Source organism: Parus major, chromosome 13 (assembly GCF_001522545.3).
Source record: "Parus major isolate Abel chromosome 13, Parus_major1.1, whole genome shotgun sequence".
In the NCBI taxonomy this organism is placed as follows: Eukaryota; Metazoa; Chordata; class Aves; order Passeriformes; family Paridae; genus Parus; species Parus major.
The window spans coordinates 6,278,804-6,297,755 of record NC_031782.1 but is presented as its reverse complement, the minus strand read 5'-3'; the positions used below and the strand labels follow the sequence as shown (position 1 = coordinate 6,297,755).

Below are 18,952 nucleotides of genomic sequence, written 5' to 3'. Positions count from 1 at the left end.
CTTACACAAAGGGGCTAGACAGAGCTAGACAAATCTCTATGGGGGAGTATAGGGAGGGTAAAAAAGCTTCAACCAGACTGTTTTACCCCAATAAAGGTTATTTTCTTACAAGGGGATGTTTTACAGGAAGGTATCAAGGGAATTTTTAGTGGGATAATACCCAGCTGAGTTGTTTCAGCTTCCCTGGTTTGTCTCTACATGTTGCTGCTTCTTGACCTCAGCTGGTTTTGAAGTGTTGTAATAATACTGTGTTATTATTCCTAACACTGCTTTGATATTTTGAAGGTGAAGCTTTCCTCACCCAGCTGTTCTGAGGAAGACTAGGGTATTCACGACTTTTTGTTCTGACTTGGAAACAACTGAAAGTGCTGGAATTTCCCGCTTTTGGAAATTCCAGTTCTTTTCTCCCGAGTGTTGGGGGAAGTGCAAACAAGCTGTTTGGGGGTGTAGCCTCTATGGCATGTGCCTTTCGACTGCTTCTTCAGCAGCTTGAAAGCACAGGAAACCGCGTGCGAGGACGGGTGGATGCCATCAAGTCTGATCTGTATCTCTGGTTTATGAAAGCATCATCCACACAACAGCATGAACCCTGCCGGGGATTTTCAGAGGCATGAAGTGAAGCTCTTGGTGAAGTCCCTGCACTGCTGCCAGCCCCACATGCATTTTCAACCCCTTTCTCAGCAAAAGCGTTGCTCAGGGAGATTTTGTGGTGTCTTCAGGGCCCTCCCTGGAGCTGGGGCTGGGCTCTTACCAGAGTTTGCCTATGGGAGCAAGGAGACACCAAGGCTTCTCAGTCCCAGCCAAACCTGCCCCACTAAGTCAAATGTTCTTGCCCCAGGGTCAGCAACAGTGAGGTTTTATTTATCAGATTTAAAATTGTCTTTTCCATCTGGGTAAATTCCTTGGTTTAGTGGCATGTTCGGGTATGAATTATTTTGCTTCAAGACAGACAATCTCCCTACCCAGACCCCTCTGCTCCCCTCCCCGAGACTCCCCCGCTTGCAATGTGGTGCTGCTTTCCAGCGCAAAGTGAGTTGTTCTCTGGAGGGGACTGAGCGTCCCCTGAAGCCCCCGAAGCTGCGGTGACATCAAGGCAGTGGCTGTGTGCTGGCTCAGACACAAAGGGCCCCAGCTGGCACCTAGTCCTCGCCGCCACACAGGGCCAGCAGAGCCTTTCGGTAGTCGCCAGAGGTGTCCTTCTGCAAGAGGGAGAGCCATGTCAGAGAACCAGCCCTGGGGAAGCCTGGTCCAAGGTGCTGGGCACAGGGAAGGCACAGCTCCATGCCCTCAACACTCTGCAGGTATCCCTGCAGCAGTGGAAGATGCCAGCACATCCTCTCTTAAGCCAGACCAGCCAACATTTGGGCTGATGGGGGCAGGTTCCCCTCCCCAGGTGATGCTCAGCCCTTGTGCTGCTCATGGCTCAGGTCCCCTCAGGGCTCAGAGCCAGGACTCAGCCAGACAAGGTGAAGAGCCAGGAAGGGATGTCCCTGTCCCCTCACCTCAATCATGTGGTGCAGCGATTTGTCAAACAGGTCTATGAACTCGCCCCGGATGTTGAGTAGGTCGATCTCGCTCCGAGAAATCATGATCCGGGTCAGGGTCCTCTCATCTGTGCCAGCACCCTGCAAGGGAGAGTTTGAAAAAAAAGCCCTGCAGGGACTGGGGCTCACAGATGCTCCTGGCATCTCCAGCACAGACCAAGCTGGGGACCAGGCCCACAGGAGGGCCACAAAAATGAGGCCAGAACACCTGTCCTGTGAGAAAAGGCTGAGGGAACTGGGATTGTTCAGCCTAAAGAAAAGAATGCTCTGGAGAGACCTTATTGCAGTCTTTTAATACTTAAAAAGGGCTTTAGAAAGATGGGGACAAACTTTTTAGCAGGGTCTGTAGTGATAAGACATGGGGTGATGGTTTTAAGTTAAAAGAGAAGATTCAGACTAGTTACAAGGAGGAAATTGTTTACTATAAGGGTGGTGAAACTGACCGAAGTTTCCCAGAAAGGTGGTGGATCTCCCCTCTGTGGAAACATTCATGGCCAGTTGGATGGGTCCTTAAGCTGTCTTGAAGATGTCCCTGCCTATTGCAGGGAATTGGACTACATGACCTTTAAAGGTCCCTTCCAAACCTAACTGTTCTATGATCTCTCCTTGAACATATGCTGGACTTGCTGTGAACAAGACATCAGCCTGACACTTCTGATAAACCCAGGTGTTGCTTTGAGCTCAGCCCTCCCTACTCCCTAAGGGACAGCCAGAGGACAAACCCCATCCCTTTCAGGGAGTTAAAGCACAGTCCCAGGAAATCCCAGTACAACCCTCTCCCATAGCCCAGCCCCAGGAGGGTCTGTCCTCACCTTCATGGACTTGTAGAGCTTGTCAGCAAAGAAAGCCGGCTTGTTCTTCACACTCCGGACTGCAACACACAGAGGGGACAGAAAGTGGGTTCATGGCACCCAGGGGACACACCACAGCAAGGAGCTGTGGCACCACTGCCTCAGTCACAACCCCTCCTTGGTACAAGGGTGCAGGCCTGGCCCTCTCTGGGGACTCTCTAAGTGCCCCAAGCCCATGCCCCACTGGGAGTCTCCATGGCCCAATGGCAGCGGGAATCTGCTGCCTCACTGCCTTGGCAGTGACAGCTAAAGGGGCTGCCTGCCCTGTGGGGAGCCCTGTCCAGAGGGAGCACTGACCGATGGCCACGAAGGCGTCCCTCACATCTCCCGACATCCGCTTCTTGATGGCGTGCTCCACGTCGTGGTTGGTCATTTTGATGAACTCCTGGAACACTGGGGATGGGAGAGAGGAAGGGGTCACTGCTGAGCTGTTCCATCCCAGCCCTGGGCACCTGGGAGACTTGAGCCTCAGCCGTGGAGACTTCTGGACCAGGTGGGACCAGAGCAGGCTCGGGTGACTTCAGCAAACCACCTCAAATGCCAGGCCATACCATCTCTTCCCACTGACTGCCTCATCCCCAGCACAGCTGGGGAGACAGGGCTCAGCCTTGAGGGGACCCCCATCTCCCCATCTCCCCCCCAGCCCAAATCCAAGCATTTGTGTTGCAGCTGATGGAGAACTGTGATCCTACCTCTGCAGAGGTGGGGGTAGCTGCGGGTGCAGAGGATGCTGAGGAATCGGGTCTCCAGGGAATCACTGGAGTCATTGCTGGCGACATCCGCAAGTTTCTGGGAGAGAACAGAGTGATGAGGGAAGCAGAGTGATGAACATAGCACAGGTGTCAAACAGCTCTTCCTGGGACAGCCAGGAAACCCTTTTGTAAAGAGGGTCACCATTTATGAGCAGGAAAATAGCTGGGGAGTTTTTCCCCCTAAAAAAGGCATTTCCTCTGCACAGATGTGAAGCTGCACCCTCACAGATTATCTCTAAGAAAGTATGTTTTCCAGTTTTTATGGAAAAAGCTCTGCAATGCTCCTGGTTAAGACCAGTTTTTGTCCTTTGTGGAGGATGTTTCAGGGGTGACCAACACCACCTGAAGAGGAAATTCAGGGCTGCCAGACACAGAAGCCACCCTGGGCCACAACAGTGCTGCCCATGAATGAAACAGCTGCTGTTCCTCTGTGGGCATCAGTGGGAGGCTGTGCTCATCTCATCCATTAGGATATTGCAGGAGAGTCACCCCTTCCCCAGTCCCACTTTTGGGGAGCCAGGGAAGCCAGCCCCGAGTCCCACACGACCTGGAACACGGGTCCCACACGCAGGCAGCGGGCAGGCTTGGTCCCCAAGGGAAGGGCAGGTGGCTTCCCCCCTCTCCTGCCCCATGCTGCAGGGAAATGCCCTCATTGCAGGTCCCATCTGTCCCCTTGTCCCCTGTCCTGATACAAGGACACCAGAGTCCCAAGCCAGTGAGCATAGCCCATGTGGTCAGAAAGGCCTGGCTGGTGGGGCTGCAATTCCAGCCCCAGCCCTGCACCCCAGGACTGCAGCATCCCTTCAAACATGCAGAAGGGTGAGGAGCAAAAGGCAGGCACTCACCAGGGTCTCAGCAACAACCTGGTGGAGAGAGAGAGACAGGAAGACAACAGGGTCAGAAGGTGCTGCTCAACCTTTATCTTTCCCTGACAAAGCAAGGGAAGTCTAGCAAAATCCCTTAAAACTACCTGTCCCCAGGTCCCCTGCTTCCCCATGAGCAGGACCTGTGTCCTCCTCCAGTTTGGTCTCTACACCAGAACCTTCAGAGGGTGGTCTTTGGCCAAACAAAGTGAGTCCCCCAACCCTGGAGCTTGGATGCCATCCTTGCTTGGCTCTAGACTGGTTTCCACCAGCCTGCCCACCTCTGCCAGTGGGATGAGGGGAAGGGCAGCTTTGCTGACAAAACACAGCATGATGCCAGGTCAGCTGCCACCCGGCTGGCTCGTCCCTGTGCATGTCATGCCTGGCTCTCTCTGTGCAGCAGGGTGAGGTGGGCAGCAGCACATGCAGCAGGGGTGCAGGCAGTGAAAGAGCAGTGATGCCTTAGGATTTTAGCTTTTATATCTTTCATATATTTGTTATCCTGCAATTTTTAATATATAACACTAAACTTCATATAGAGTGTTAGCTACTGCTTTCCCATTTTAGTCAGACAAAACAATTCCCCTCTAGGCCTGGGAATCAAGGACACCTTACTGTCTCAGGCCACAAGGAATGTAAACAAAAGTGAGTTTGGGGGGAGCAAACTTGGAGTGAATGTCTTCATTACCTGAAGCTGTAATTGGAAGATTAACTCCCCAATGTGAAAATGGACCAAACTTATAAAAGTATGAAAACCCGTGACCCATTGTCCATTTTTGGGTGTAGCCCCTGGGGGGCTACATGTACCCTAAATGTATCTGAAGGCACTTCAATAACTGCTTTTTAACTGTTTTTTATTCCCTTAATTTTGTCTGGCCTGTTTTTAGGTAGTCCTGAAAAGGCATCAGCAGCAGTACAGGCAGAGAGCGTGGCAGGGTGCAGGCAGTGCCTGGGCAGAGGACAGGCAGAGAGTGTGACAGGTACAAGCAGTGCACACACAGGGACACAGGCAGCACAGCATCCACTCCCTCTGCTGGCAGCAGCCCTGCTGGGAATGCTGTGGTGCTCTCCCGTGCGCTGGAACATCCAGCGCTGGCACAGGACAGCCAAGCAAGAGCTCTGGTTTGACCCTGCACAGATCTTCCCAGCCCCTAATAGAAAAGATGCAGCCCTGAGGAACAGGAGGTCAAGGAACACAGCCTGTGGGTCACAGCTCTCCTGGGAGCCGGAGCTGAGCTAGGGAATTGCCCCCACACCCCCTGCACTGCTTCTGGCTGCTCAGCCTTCTCCCTCCAGTTGTGTCTCACCACAGCCCAGGAGAGGTTTGGAGCATGCCAGTGTGTCAGAGCTGCTCCCTGCACAAAACACGGAGGTGGGTGGCTCCTGCAGACCAGCCCAAAGCTGTGTTTGCAGCCTAAGAGCCAAATTTCAGCATCAGTGTGTGTTGCTGAACCCCAGAGGGGCAGCTCTGCACAAAAAAGGCTGCAGCCTACTGGTTGGGAACTCCCTGGGACTGCTCTCCCCATGCAAGAAGCAGCAGTGTCAAGGGCTTCAGGAATCAGGCATGGGAGCTTTACTTCCAAGAGTGTCATTTCACCTGGCATCTCCCCCTGCAGTTTACAGAGACCTAGCCCAGCAGCATTTGCTTCCCTGAGAATGTCAATTCCAGACCAGGGCATGCAACATCTTCTTCTATTTTTTTAATGCAAAGTCCACAAGAGATGGATGCCATACTGGCAGAGCATCTTCATACCTTGGCATCTTCATGTGCCTGTGCGGGGTTGTCTGGTCCTTCATCACGGTTGCCCTGTAGTTGGATACAGAAATCATGAAGATGGAGAGGGGACATCTCCTGGGAGAGCCCCAAGTGAGGGAGTGGCAGACAGACTCCAGCAGCACTGCCCAGCCAGGGAGTGATGCTCTATCTTCTCCAGCCACTGTCCTTCCAGACCCCCAGCACTGTCTGTGGCAGGGAGAGAAGACCCAATGAAAGCTGCCCTTACCAGAGCCAGGGAGACAAGAATCCTCTTGAAATGCCCCGATGTATCAGAGCTCAGGTCATCTTCCAGGCTCTTGTGGTAGGCTGTGGAGAAGGGATGGCTGAGCCCTGCACCTCAGCTTCCCACCCACCAGTGCCTGTTGAGCCCGTGATCCCCATGGAAAGTGTGGCTGAAGCAGATGCCTCCATCTGCTGAGTTCAAACCCAGGGTAGAGGGGATCACCCCTGCAGTTCTAATGCCCTGAGCACAAGCAAAGCCTCTTGCTCCAGGTACTCTGGAGGAAATAGGATCATTGTGAAAGAGCTCTCAGGGAAGGAAACACTGATGGCAGAGCTGGGGCATGTCACCATGAGATGGAGAGAGGCGAGGACCAGCGCTCTGCTGGAGGGACTAACATCACAGCACCAAGCCATGGAACCCAACCCAGAGACAAAACTTTATCTGGCTCTGGAAAGGCCTTGTACAGTGTGATCCGTGCCCAGAACCTGTGTGCTCCCCCCATCCCTCCTGTGTCCTACCTTCCTGATACGCCTCGTTGATAGCCCTGATCTCCTGGTTGTTCCGTGTGGCCATGATTTCGATGAGGACGCTCTCATCTGTGCCGGCCCCCTGAAAGAGAGTGCCATGGTGGGTGCTGCAGATGCCAACACCAGATGGGGACATGATGGCACTGCCCTGCAATGCCAGGCAAGGAGGGGTCCAGGTCCCCATTTGTCCATCAAATGGCCCCAAGGGCTGGCAGGAATCAACACAGAAGTGTCCAAGTATGCTAGTGGGCTCCCAACTGGTGTGACTGGTGGATAACAGTGCATGTCACTGGTTTGCCCCTACCCTGGCTCCCCTGTGGCTACCAGCTGGCTGAGCATGCTGGGCTGCAAAGAGGCATGCAAGTCTTGAGTGCAAGCCAGGTCTTTGTCCTGGTGCTTTCTGATCTTTTTTTCAGTTCTCCATAGGAGATGAGACCCTGGGGCATGTGAAACTGTGGGTGTTAACAGCCCTGGGCCACCAGCAGTGTGACAATTACCTCCACAGCCTTCCTCAGCTGCTTGGCATCATACTGCGCCGGTGTCAGCATCAGCCCGAGGATCAGCTTGGCCAAGCTGCCAGACAGCTCAGATTTCAGGTCTGCCATCAGGTCCTGCAAAAAGCATTTGAGGGTTCAGCCCCCAGCTGCTTCTGCAGGGATGGACCAATTGAGGCAACATGAGAGAAAAAAAGGAGAGGAAAGCATAGGAGACATCTGTGAAAACCCTTGGAGCAGTTTAAAGTCACATATTCGGGTGGCTCTGGGGAGATTCTGGTTCTGGAGTCCTCTGTGTGGAGCTGAGGATGGGGCAAGTGAAGGGGAAGGCACACCCTCGCTCAGGCTGGTGGGGCACCCAGAGTGGGAGGCTGCTGTGACAACTCTGTCTCCCTTGGGGGAGTCATGCCAGGGCATGTCAGTGTGCTCCAGCTGCCCACTGCTCCCTGGGCAGGATTCCTTTCAGTGAGGGGCTGGTCTCCAAGTGGAAGGGAACAGGATGTGGGCAGGAGCCAGCAGGGTGGGATGGAGGCTGCAGTACCCTGCCATAATGAGCTTTGTAAGCCTTTAGGATCTGTTGTCTCTGGGCGTTGCTCCTCTTGGTCACCACGTCTATGATGGCCCCTTCGTCTGTGCCTGCAATGACAGCAGAGCCACACTGTGTCACCGTGTCACCTCTGATCATGGCCACACCGCCACACAAACAGGGTAGGCAGGGAAGGGAAAGCTCCCCCAGCTCCGTCTCTATTCCCCCTGGGGTTTCCATGCAGCCCTGTGTGGGCCAGGATGGATTTTCTGCCCCAAGAGCTGGTGAGGAGCAGCAGGAAGGGCCGAAACTCACAGTCCCCACTTACCCAGGCCCTTCATCGCCTTCCTCAGCACCTGCGCGTCCCCATCATCGTTGAAGTCTCCTGCCGGCTGCACTGTTCCTCGCAGCTGTGGATGCACAGAGGGGTTTATGTTCTCCAGGCCCCTCGAGATGAGAGGAAGGGATGAAGGGATGGAGAGAGGGAGGGATGGAGAGGAGATGGAGAGGAGGGAAGGTGCCACCCAGCAAGCTGAGGCTAAAGCAGGTTCTGTGTTAGTGCAAGCACCTGGGGATCAGTGAGGATCCCCCCACCACTTCCATTAAGGGGCAAACCATAGCCAGACCAGCACAGAGCAGGAAGAAGAGAGCAACAGACAGTCCCTGGAGTCTTGGTGTCCTGCCCAGTGTCACACCTGCCTGCCCTAGCCTGGAACATCTCAGCCTAGGCTGGTAATGTCACTGAGAGACAGAAGAGCAGTTGCTGAAAGGATGCCCACTCCTGCCCCACAGTTCTATCCTCCTGTGTCCTTACAGCTCCAAACACATCTCCATCCTCAGTGTTGTGTAGGGCTCAGGGTATATTTTCTGCACATCCCAAAGCACCCCATTGTGGGATCTCCAGCTGCATGCAGGCTGCTTCTCCCCATACTGCAGCCATGTCCTGGCCAGCTCTGGGCTGCTCCAGGGGGCAGGAGTTCTTTGGTGGGCACTGGAGCCAGGGCTGCATGTGATGCATTGCAGAGACATGCAGGACCCACTGCCACAAGGGAGGAAGGTCTCAGAGAGAGGAGGGGGTTAGTGGAGGCCACGGGGGGCAGCCAGCCCTGCCATGGTTACATCCTGCCAACCTCGTACCCCAAAACCAGAGAATGGCATCAAGAGAAGCTGGGGAGCGAGAGTCAGAGCAAAGGTGTGGGGCTGGCTGTGCCCCATGGCAGAGAGGAGCAGCCAGGGGTCCCAAGCTGGCAGGCAGCACAGAGGGGGTGCAGGGGGGCTGGGGGTGCTGACCTCTACTTTGACCGCACTAAGCTCCCACATCCGATAGGCCACCTGCGCCGCCTCGGGGAAGAACTCACCTGCAGCACTGCAATGGGAGGGCAAGGACAGGGGACAGTGAGCCATGGGGCCCTGCACCTGTAAACAGCCCCCCTCACCCTGTCTTGCTCCTCCACAAGGGGTGTTTTGTGTCCACTGGGCCCAGGGGCAGGAGCCAGGTGCTTGCTGTGGGGCTGGATGGGTGGGAATGGGAGGAAATGTGTGGTGAATCCCAATCTTCCCCACCAGAGCATCCTCCCTCCAGGGGTTTGGCCCTGCCCTGCAGGGCTCCCACGTGCCAAGAAGGAACCACGACAGTGTGGCTGGCCACGCAGAGGGGCCACAGGGCCCCCTGTACCCAACCAGTCACTGTGGGTGCTGCTGGTGCAGGTGCTCCACCAGGCTTTGACCCAGATGTTGTACCCAGCACCAAGGGGATGAAGAGGGACAAAGGCGGGTCACTAGTGGTCTTACTCATCATCCCCTCCACACAGCTTCAGCAGAGCCTTCTTGTACTCCCCAGACGTGTCCTCCTGGAAAGGCAGATGGAGACAGAGAACCATGCAGTAGGTAGAGTCAAGGCAGTGAACTGTGTCCTCAGAGATGGACACCCAGCACAGCCCTCCCAAGGGCACAGGCATCATCAGGGAGGCAGCACCAGCAGCTGCTTGGAGGGTGAGTGGGGAACCCCAGCAGTTACCTTGATCATGTTGTAGAGAGATTTCTCATACTTGGTCCTGAACACCTCCCGGATGTCCAGCATGTCGATCTCGCTGCGGGACACCATGATGCGGATCAGCGTGTTGTCTCTCGTGCCCAGGCCCTGCAGTGGAGCAACCCCCACATCAAGCCTGGGATGGCCAAGCAACTCAGCCCATCACACATGAGACCCTCTATCTGATTTCTACCCAGCCCTGATTCTGAAGGAATAACTCCTTTGGAGGGAAGGGCAGAGACCCCAGGTCACTTAAGTCCTGCCTTCATGGACCTGTGTCACCCTGCTCTCCAGCAGCACCCCATGGCAAGGGGACCCCTCCTCTGGCCAGATCCCTGCAGTGCTGGGGATACCTTGTAGAGAAGGGAAAATCCACTCACCTTCATGGCCTTGTAGAGCCTTTCAGCAAAATACTCTGCTGTGCTTCTGATGCATTTCACTGCAGGGAAATTGAGGTGTGGTGAGGGATGCCAGCACCCAGCTTCACCAGTACCCCCAGTCTCTGAGCACCCACACCCCATGGGAACCACAGCCAGCATCCCCACCCATCCTGAAGGAGCCTCCCTGAGCTCCCTGATACCAGGTACAGCCACAGCCCTGACCCTGCTGGCCCCAGTGCTGAGCCCTCCCAGTCCAGGAAGGGCAGTGGTGTGTTTTTGCAGGATCCCCAAGCAGGGCTGGCTTACCCACAGCCAACATCAGCTTCTCAAAGTCACCAGAGAGCTCTCCCCGGATGCTCCTCTCAATGGGCTTCCCAGCAATCTTCAGATATTCATCAAAGACTGTGGGATGAGAGCAAGGAGATGCCTGCAGAAGCTGCCAGGATATGTTCAGGCCCACCCTGAGCCTGCAGGTGATGCTCACCCAGGCGGAGATGCTGCCTGCTCCTCCGGCCAAGGATGTAGATGAACTGGGCCTCATCCGTGCCCCATTTCAGCTCGCCAGCTTCCAGCAGGTCCTTGTGGGATGGAGAAGGTAGCACAGCCTGACTCAGGGTGCTGCCCTTGGCACCCACCCACCTGCAGCCTAAATCCAGATGTCCCAGTGCCACCAGCTCCATCCTTGCCCAGATACCACCTATCACAGTGACCCGCCAAGCCTCACCTTGGCATCCTGCTCCACCAAGTCCTCGCTCACCACATCATCCTCTTCCCTGGCACCCTGTGGGAGAGAGATGGGCTCAGCCCTGCAGGGCACAGGCACCCATCACCTGCAGATGCTGGACAGATGGACATACCTGAAGCAGAACAACGAGCATCTTCTTGAAGTGACCCGATGTATCTCCAACGATGTCAGCTTCCAGGTCTCTCTCATAGGCTGGGGAAGAGGAAAGGAAGAGGTCAGGCCTAGAAAGCTGGATCCCTTCACCTGTGCCCTTTTTGTGGCCCAAGGGACACAGGGCAGCCCCTGCCCTTTCTCAGCCCTCACCATCTTTGTAGGCAGCCACCAGGTCATGGATCTGCTGGTTGGTGCGGGAGGCGAGGATCTCAATGAGGCACTTCTCATCTGTGCCAACGCCCTGCGGGCAGAGACACAGCCCCATGAGCCCTGGGGCTGGCTGGGGTGTCCTTAGAGGGGCCCTGGGGAGCGTGCCCACCCCTTACCGAGATGGCATCTTTGATCTCTTTGGCATCTCCGTAAGCTGGGGGCCGCATCAAGCTCACAATCAGCCGCTCAAACTTCCCGGTCAGCTCGTACTTCAGGTCTGCAATGAGGTCCTGGTGGAGGGGGAGAAAGGGGCTGGGGGATCCTTTGCTCCACAGCATCTCCAAGTGGGTCCAGGGAGCGGTGGGTCCCTGCATGGGCTGGGTGGTGGCAGCCAGGACCACTTGTGTTTGCAGTGGGGGCATGGGCCAGGGAGTGTTCCTGGCTTTACCTTCCCATAGAGGGATTTGTAGGCTTGGCAGATCTCCACCCGCTGCTTGTTGCTTCTGGATGTGATCAGGTCGAGGATGGCCTCCTTGTCACTGCCTGTGGGGAGAGCCAGGAGTCACCACAGCAACCCTGCTGTGCCCAGAGCTGCTCTGGAGGTGGGGCTGGGAGGAAAAAACAGAGCCAAGCTGGCTCCAGGGAGGAAAGGAAACCAGGAGAGCCTGGGGCAGTCTGGAGGAGCATCCATACCAAATCCTTTCATGGCATTGTACAAGGCCTCTGCATCCTGGTTGGCGTCAAAGCCCTGGAAGTCCTTCACCGAGCCCCTGTAGACCTATGGGAAAGGAGGGGAGGAGGTACAAGAGGAAGGAGCAGCCCCAGTGCGATTGGGGAAGGAGAAGTTGAAGCAGAGCAGGGTTGAGGTGACATCTGTTGTGGCTCAGGTTGCACAAGGCAAAGCTCAACCTCAGACATAAACAGTTGTTCTCCTCTGCAGTTGTTTCCTTTCCCATTTGCTCTCCCTACAGAGGGAATTAATTTTCCAGTGCCTGTTGCAAGCAAGGAACCACTCTGGATGCTGAGGATGCCCGGGCTCTCCATGGCCTCCAAGCAAAGAGACAAATCTACAGGCACAAATGGGCTGCTAAGTGGAAAACACTGAGAAGCACCAGAGCTGCCAACAGTTTGTCCTGCTCCAGCATGAACTCCCATGGGACCTAGGCTGATCCAATGGGTTGGAGCAGAGGTCCTAGATATTGGGAAAGACTTTCCTGAGAGCCCGAAAAATCCTGAGGATTGATAAAATCCACTTCTATCGGCTCTTCTGCCACTTCCAGACTGCACAACAGGGACCCCAGGAATGACACCTTCAGAAGAGACCTCAGGAAAAAGGAGGGACCAAAATCCCCCTTCCCAGGTCAGCTTTGTCCAGGGGAATTCACCCCATGGGAGCCTGGAGCTGGACTCTGAATGAGATCAGCACCACTCTGAGTGGAAGCAAATGTGAAACCATCCTGGCCCCACATAAAGAACAGGGATATGTCCCCACCAGAAGCACAGAGTGGGAAGAAGTGAGCAGCAGCATTTCCTTTGCAGTCTTGCTGAGAAACAGGAGGGAGCTGGGAGCTGAGCTGGGGCTGTCAGCTGTGTCAGAACCCTGGGAAACTGAGCATCCTCCTTTGGCTCTGCTTGTACCATGTGCCAGCTGGGTATGTGCACCTCCCTGGGCTCATCTGCTCAGGATCTGCTGCACGGCCTCTTTAAGATCCTCGGGAGCTGTAGAAGAGCCCAGGCCTGCTGCCAGCATGGACATCTAAAGCCAGCACATCCTCGGAGAAGACCAACATCAATGTCCCTGACCCAGGAAGTGCCTCCAGGAATGGACCCAAGGAGCTGGACTCAGGGCAGCTCCACACTCACCACACTCCTGGGTCCCATCCCAATGTCACAGCACAACAGCTCTGCTGCACATCCCACCCAGCACCTTCAGAAACAAACCAGCCTCTCCTCCTGTTTGCCAGAGAGAAACTGGGCACATCCCACAGGCCCTCTTGGGAGGAGCTGCTGGCACTGGTGCTCCATGTGGCAGGGACCAAGAGGAGATTGGAGCTCCAACCAGGCAGGCACGGAACAGATCGTATTGCAGGTGATTCATCAGGAGAGCTGGATTTAGCCCCACTTCCCGGCAGCTCCCAGACCCTCCTGGCTTGGCACAAGCTGCTCCCACACACATGCCTTGCAGAGATGGAAATAAATTTCAAGGCAAAGGAGGTGCCTGCAGGCAGCAGGAGTGAACAGGGGAGGCTAGAGGGTACAGGGAAGTCAAGATGTTGGCTGTGGTTAAATGGAGAGGAAGAGAAGGGCTGTGTTCCTGCCTGCTGAGCTACTGAAGCATGAACTGCCTGCCTTACTGGGGCAAGGGAAACTGAGGCAGGAGCTCAGTGTTCTGCATTCCCACACTCCCTGCATTCTCTGTGGGAATGAGCCCCAGGGAAGTGGGGGAACATCAGTTAGGATGGAAACAGCATCTACCCACTGCATACTCTTCGTACCCCCATCCCACTTTCCATCCTATTTCAGCTGCCAGGGGCCTCCCGCCTCCCCTCCTCCAGCCTCTGAGTCATCCCAGCCTGTCCGGGACCTCTCAGCTAAAAATAAGCCACACTGGGGCCAGGAGGGTGGAAGCAAAATTCCCAGTGTGCCTTCACTCTCTTCTGCCCCATGGCTGCTTGTGGTCCTGGAAACCATTTACTGCAGGAAAATGCTCACCTGCACTGTGCCTCAGTTTCCCCACCTAGAGCAACCACTGCCTTAGCTGGGCAGGAAGCTTTGGGTAGTAAGGCTGGAGGAGATAATTGTTTGATTTCTCCAGGGAATGGAAAGCAGAGCCTGTTCCCAGCAGTGGAGAAGGGAGGCTCTGGGCTGGGACTCCTCCCCTGCCTGCAGGCAGGCTGTACTGAGCCAGCCACGGCCGCCCACCGAGGCAGGGCTTTCCACCCACACTGAGATGTTTCCCTGGCTGCAGGGGAGCACCTGCTCACCCAGCTGCCACACTGCACCTGCCCCAGTCTGGAGCGGGAAGTAATCCAGAAAGGCCCAAACAGGGCTGCATGCCTTGCAACATGATCAGGAGGGTGTTTTGTCCATCAAATGCCCAAATCCCCTGTGCAACGTCTCTTCTCCTCCCCTTCTCATGGCCCTGCTTCTCTTTCCCCTCTCTCTGTGGTCCCAAAAGGATTTTTTCTCCTTGCTGTCCCTGCTCCCCAGCCCAGCACTTTCCCCATCTGTATCACATCCAGACAGCACTGGCTGGAGAGGCAGGAATGTAAACAGGCTCAGGGCAGCATGGTGTCCGTGCATGTCACCACGTCCTTGCTGCTGCTGGAGATCCTGCCCCAGCTCTGGGGTCTGCCCTGCGGCAGCCCAGGAGCCAACCCTGCCGTCTGGGGGTCACCCTTACCTTTCCTTGGGGTGCCATGGCTTCCCAAGCTGGAAATCACTGGAACGAGGGCAAGGAGGAGCTGTGGAAGGGAACAGAAAGGGCAGTGTGAGCCAAGGCTCCTGTCTGCAGGTGCTGTTAGAGAAGGGAGGGTTTGCTCCCTCCTGGGGTGTGGCTGTGCTGCCCATGGGAGAGCAATGCCAGGTGCTGCAGGATGGATCAGGGACAGGGGCTTTGCCAGCCACCCTGTGCTTACTGAGCCTTTGATATCTGGCTGTGAGGGGACCCCACAGGCCAGGGGCAGTGCACAGCTGCACAGCTTCCTGCCAGCACCAAGAGAAACCAGAGGAGAAAAATGTGCTGAATACATGGAAACAGGCCGAGCATCCTCTGCAGGGCTGGGCCTTCTCGCTGCACCCCTCAATGTCCCTTCTGCTCCCCTGCAGCCCCAAGCCCTGGGGCCACCCCAGCTTTAGCAGCTGCTGGGGACATTTCCTTGTCACATTGTGCTGGGCAGCCCCCACACTATCCCCACTATCTGAGTTTCTGTGCAGCGATCAAGGCCACCATCAGTCCCACACATCCTTGGAGACCAGCAAACACAGCTGGGTTTCCAGGGTAACTCACAGGTTGTTTTCTAACACCAGCACCATTTATAACTGCAACCCACTGCAGTGTGGGCTCTCAAAAAAAGTCCCCCAACAGCGCCATTTGCTCCGAGGAAGCTGGTAGAGGGAGAAAAACAGCTGGAAAATGGAGCCCAGCCATGAATGAACCGCTGAGCGTCAGCTGAGGCCAGCCATGAGGCACAGCCCCGCCTGGCTCCTTCACCCTCCCTCTGAGACACGTTGCAGAAAAATTCAAAGCAGAGCAGGGCCACCCTGGGGGATTCCTGACCCCAAACGAGTTTGGTTTCATGCCATGGAGCGAGCAGGAGAAATCACATGAACTCCGCTGGCTTGGCTGCACATCCCTGCAGGAGCACCCATGCAAGGGGGAACCCAGCCCTGCAGCCATCAGTGCAGCTGGGTCCCCCTGCTTGGGCACAGGAAACTTTTAACACCCACAGGCACCCTGGTTGAGGGGAGAAAGCTCTGCAAAAACCCAGAGCTGCTTTCCCCTCCCTTTCCCTCTCGAGCTGGGGAGGCTGTGAGCCTCACCCCCTTCACGTGGCTCCTGGCTGCAGGACGGTCCCCACATGCAGTGGGGCTGCACTGCGGCCGGATGCTGGATGGGTGCCAGGGATCCCACCCCAGGCACAAAGCCTGTTAACGCCACTTCGGAGCCTGCACATGAAGCCGTGTACCCTCCTGGCAGAGGGGAAATCCGAGCATGGCACAGCTGTTCTCCCTCACTCCATGCATGTGCCAGCAGAGACCACCCAACTCATCTCGGTGGTGGTGGAGAATCGCCGAGCACACCCAGTCCCTGACCTGTCCTTGTAGTGTCCCATCCCTGTGTCCCATCCTTGTGCCCCATCCCTGTGCCCCATCCCTGTGCCCCATCCCTGTGTCCCATCCCTGTGTCCCATCCCTGTGCCCCATCCCTGTGTCCCATCCCTGTGCCCCACTGTTGCTGACACCCCTGCAGGGGCCAGGAGAGCAGCCCCGGGAAAAGCCCCGGACAAACACCCCCCATCCTTTGGGCAGCAGTGGCCCAGCATGGGGGTACCCCTGCCCCCCACCCAACAGCGGAGAAACGTGGGTTATGGGGATCCCGTGAGAAATCCTCAATGATGTGCACAGCCTTTGTGGAAGCCTCTGTTCCGCCAGCAATGCACCTCCAGCCTCTCCAAAGGTCTGAGCTCAGGGGCTGCACCCCAGGAGCCCGACTGCCTTGCGGGGCTCCCCGGCACAGAGGCCACAACACCCGCTGTCCTGAAGCAAACCAACTTCCCCGGGTTAAGAAAAATACCGGCATCCATCCTCCCGGTGGGGCTACGGACATCCCCAAAATTCCCTGCCCCACCCTACTGCCAAAAGGCCTCCCGGGCCTTCAGGAGCTCCGAGCCCCTGGGCAGCTGCGGGGTGAGTTTACCTGCGCAAAACCTGGTGGGTACCAAACCAGGGGGGTCCGCAGCTCGGATCCCAGCTGGAAGGAAGGAGGGATGGGTGTTTCTGCAGCCGCCGCAGCACCAAAGCATGGACTAAAGCGCATCCCGGCCGGGACACACCCAGCGGGGCCCGCAGCCCCACCTCAAAAAGCACCCACCGGCAGCGCAGCCCCCCGGGGCTTGCCAAGAAGCAAAGATTTTTCATAAAAAAAACCCAGAACCCCAGGGATTCCCCCTGCAGCCACCCCTTGGAGGGAGCCTCCGCTTGCACAGCTCACCGCCCAGCCCGGCCAGGGCTTTGCACGACTTTCCTCCCCCCGGGCCGCTGCGGAAGAAAGCGGCCGGCGCCGCCCGGCCCCGTCCCGCAGCGGGCACTGACCGCAGCGCGGAGCCTCCGCTCGCAGGAGCCGCCGCCGCGCCCGGGCTGTTCCTGTGGCCGAGCGCTCGTCCTTGGCCAGCAGCTGTTTCCTCACGGCAAGACGTCACGGCCCCCGAGTCCCCGCCTGCCGTGGCCACAGCCCACCCCCGGTGCCACGCCAGACCTCGGGGTGCCCGCGGTGCGGCGGCGCTCAATGTCACCCGCAAAATCAGCCGAGCCTGCCCGCTGTGCGGAACCCCCGGCACAAGAGCCCCGCTGGGGTGTGCAGGGGCGCTGTGCCAGCAGCGGTGACACGCACACTGCCAGGCAATGCTGGCGATTGCATTTCAGCTACGGAAATGTCGCCCCTTCTGTCCCCACGGCTGCGGTTTCCTGGTGAGCGCCAGGCGCAGGGCACCGCGCTGCCTCCCGGCCCTGCCGCCAGCCACCTCCTCCTGCACCAAATCACACCCTTCCCTGCTCATGGCTGGGAAATGTCCATCCCTGACTCTCTGCAGGAGGCTGAGGGAAGAATGGCCCGACCTTGGTCCTCCAGGGCCCGCTTAAGGAGGGAGATGCTGACCAAGGCTCTGCAATGAGAACCCACGGGGCAGCACCCGAGCTGGCACGATGGTTTTCCACCCAATCTTCCCGTGCTGCAGACACGGATGGGATGCAGGATGAGTCTCTCCAGGATGCTCCTGGCAGGCTGTACCGTTGCTTGCAGTGCCCCGAGGCCGTTTCTTTCTGTGCCTCACCCACGTTTAACCCAGCTCCTTTGCCACCACCCTTTGCCCAGCCTGCACAGAGGCCTCAGCAGGGCTGGAGGAGCTGGTGGGGCTTCCCAGGAGCCACGGGCAGTGGGTCTGACACCAGCCAGAGCAGATAAACCCACGGAGCCCTGGAGATGCTGAAGGCTGCTGGTGAGTAACCTTTCAGGCATCCCAGCCCTGGTGGTACCCAGTGGTTTGAGCATCTCTCTGAGACTGCAGGGCAGCTGAGCTGCTCAGTCCTGCCTGAGCTGGGCAGTGTGGGCCCAGGCTGGGTGTGACATGCTGGACGGTTGGCATGCAGCCATAGGGCTGTGGTCCCCTGGAGGAGCCTGGCAGGGGGAGACCCTCACGGCCTCCTAGTGCTGCCTGCTCCTTCCTGCCCTGTTTTTCCCTCAGCAATGTTCCCTTGGGCTGGCATTGGTATCTGGAGACCTCCCTCATGTGAGATGGCGTGGGTGACAAGCACGGCTTTGTTCACCCTGTGCTGCAGCGTGGGACAACAGCCCTGCTCTCCCCAGCTGGGCCATGGTGTGCTGAGCCCCCCTGCCCCAGAGGTGCTCCCAGTGTCCAGCAGCTCACAGGGTCTCTAGGTATGGGGCTGCCCCATAGAGCCAGTACATGGGAGCCTTGTGGTTAGTGTACATTTGTGCTTTAGATGCTCTGGATCCTTCCTTGCTTTGTTCCTGCATGGCTCCTGCTCCCTTCCTCTGCTCCTTGCCAGCTGAAAACCAGAGGATGGGCTGAGCCACAGCCTGAGAGTTTTTTGTCTCAAAATACTGTAAGCAGACTCAGCCTGAGCACTGTCTACAATAAAATCAAAGCTAGGTCTTCATCCCAGGCATGTCTACCAAAACACCTCTCTCAGCCTCCCCTCAGAGCCCAGACCTGGTCCTCTTCTCCCAGGATGCTGATGACCAACCAGGTCACCCCATCACTTCCTCCATGACCTCTCCTTGCCAGGAGCAGCTGTGCAGAACAGCCATGCTGGTGCCCAAGGACACTCATGTGCCTTACTGTCCCCAAGGAGTCTTACCTGGGACCCCCATTCACACAGCCCTGTGCCCTCATTTAAGCCCAACTCTGGACTTACCCCTGCCCCTGCTTGAACTCTGCTGCTCAGCCCCTGTGAGCTACACCTCAGGAATGCCCAAATACCAGGGAAGTGCAAGCAGCCTCAGGATTTTGCTTCGGGGAGTTACAGCTGGACATGCTGCTGCAAGCATCCCATGGAGCTGGGTCTGTGCTCCTCTGCCTTGCTGCTGCAGTCCATTCAGGGACCTGTTCACCTCCCTCTGTGTTCCCCAGGGGGAGCTGGGGTCAGTCATAGCTTTAGGTGCACACACCCCTAAACCCCATTCCAGCCTTGTTA

At 56.9% G+C, this 18,952-nt stretch overlaps 1 protein-coding gene across 4 annotated transcripts; it reads right to left on the bottom strand.

Annotated features, from left to right (window-relative positions):
* Window positions 1-840: 840 nt before the first annotated feature.
* On the bottom strand, window positions 841-16,935 carry ANXA6 (annexin A6). Of its 4 annotated transcripts, none has more exons than XM_015642189.2 (26): window positions 16,832-16,935; window positions 14,421-14,481; window positions 11,711-11,795; window positions 11,466-11,560; window positions 11,194-11,307; window positions 11,018-11,108; window positions 10,827-10,906; window positions 10,694-10,750; window positions 10,454-10,547; window positions 10,276-10,371; window positions 9,970-10,028; window positions 9,575-9,697; window positions 9,349-9,407; window positions 8,848-8,923; window positions 7,886-7,967; window positions 7,573-7,667; window positions 7,035-7,148; window positions 6,529-6,619; window positions 6,014-6,093; window positions 5,764-5,817; window positions 3,993-4,010; window positions 3,088-3,184; window positions 2,693-2,788; window positions 2,357-2,415; window positions 1,503-1,625; window positions 841-1,199 (listed from the first exon to the last, which is right to left on the bottom strand). In XM_015642189.2, exons 2-26 carry the CDS (start codon window positions 14,436-14,438, stop codon window positions 1,140-1,142), a joined length of 2,016 nt encoding a protein of 671 aa, XP_015497675.1. In that variant the 5' UTR covers window positions 14,439-14,481; window positions 16,832-16,935; the 3' UTR covers window positions 841-1,139. The 4 variants fall into 4 exon arrangements, with proteins under 4 accessions (XP_015497675.1, XP_015497676.1, XP_015497677.1 ...); XM_015642190.3 differs by lacking the exon at window positions 16,832-16,935 and adding an exon at window positions 16,731-16,802; XM_015642191.3 differs by lacking the exon at window positions 16,832-16,935 and adding an exon at window positions 16,437-16,504.
* Window positions 16,936-18,952: the final 2,017 nt, after the last annotated feature.

Bases quoted from the DNA above. Each gene is read 5' to 3' on its own strand.
- ANXA6 (XM_015642189.2), bottom strand. The intron at 10,372-10,453 runs GTGAGCATCACC...CTCATCCCACAG, and splicing joins CAGGCAGCATCTCCGCCTGG to TCTTTGATGAATATCTGAAG. The intron at 7,968-8,847 runs GTCAGCACCCCC...GTGCATCCACAG, and splicing joins TTAGTGCGGTCAAAGTAGAG to CTGCGAGGAACAGTGCAGCC.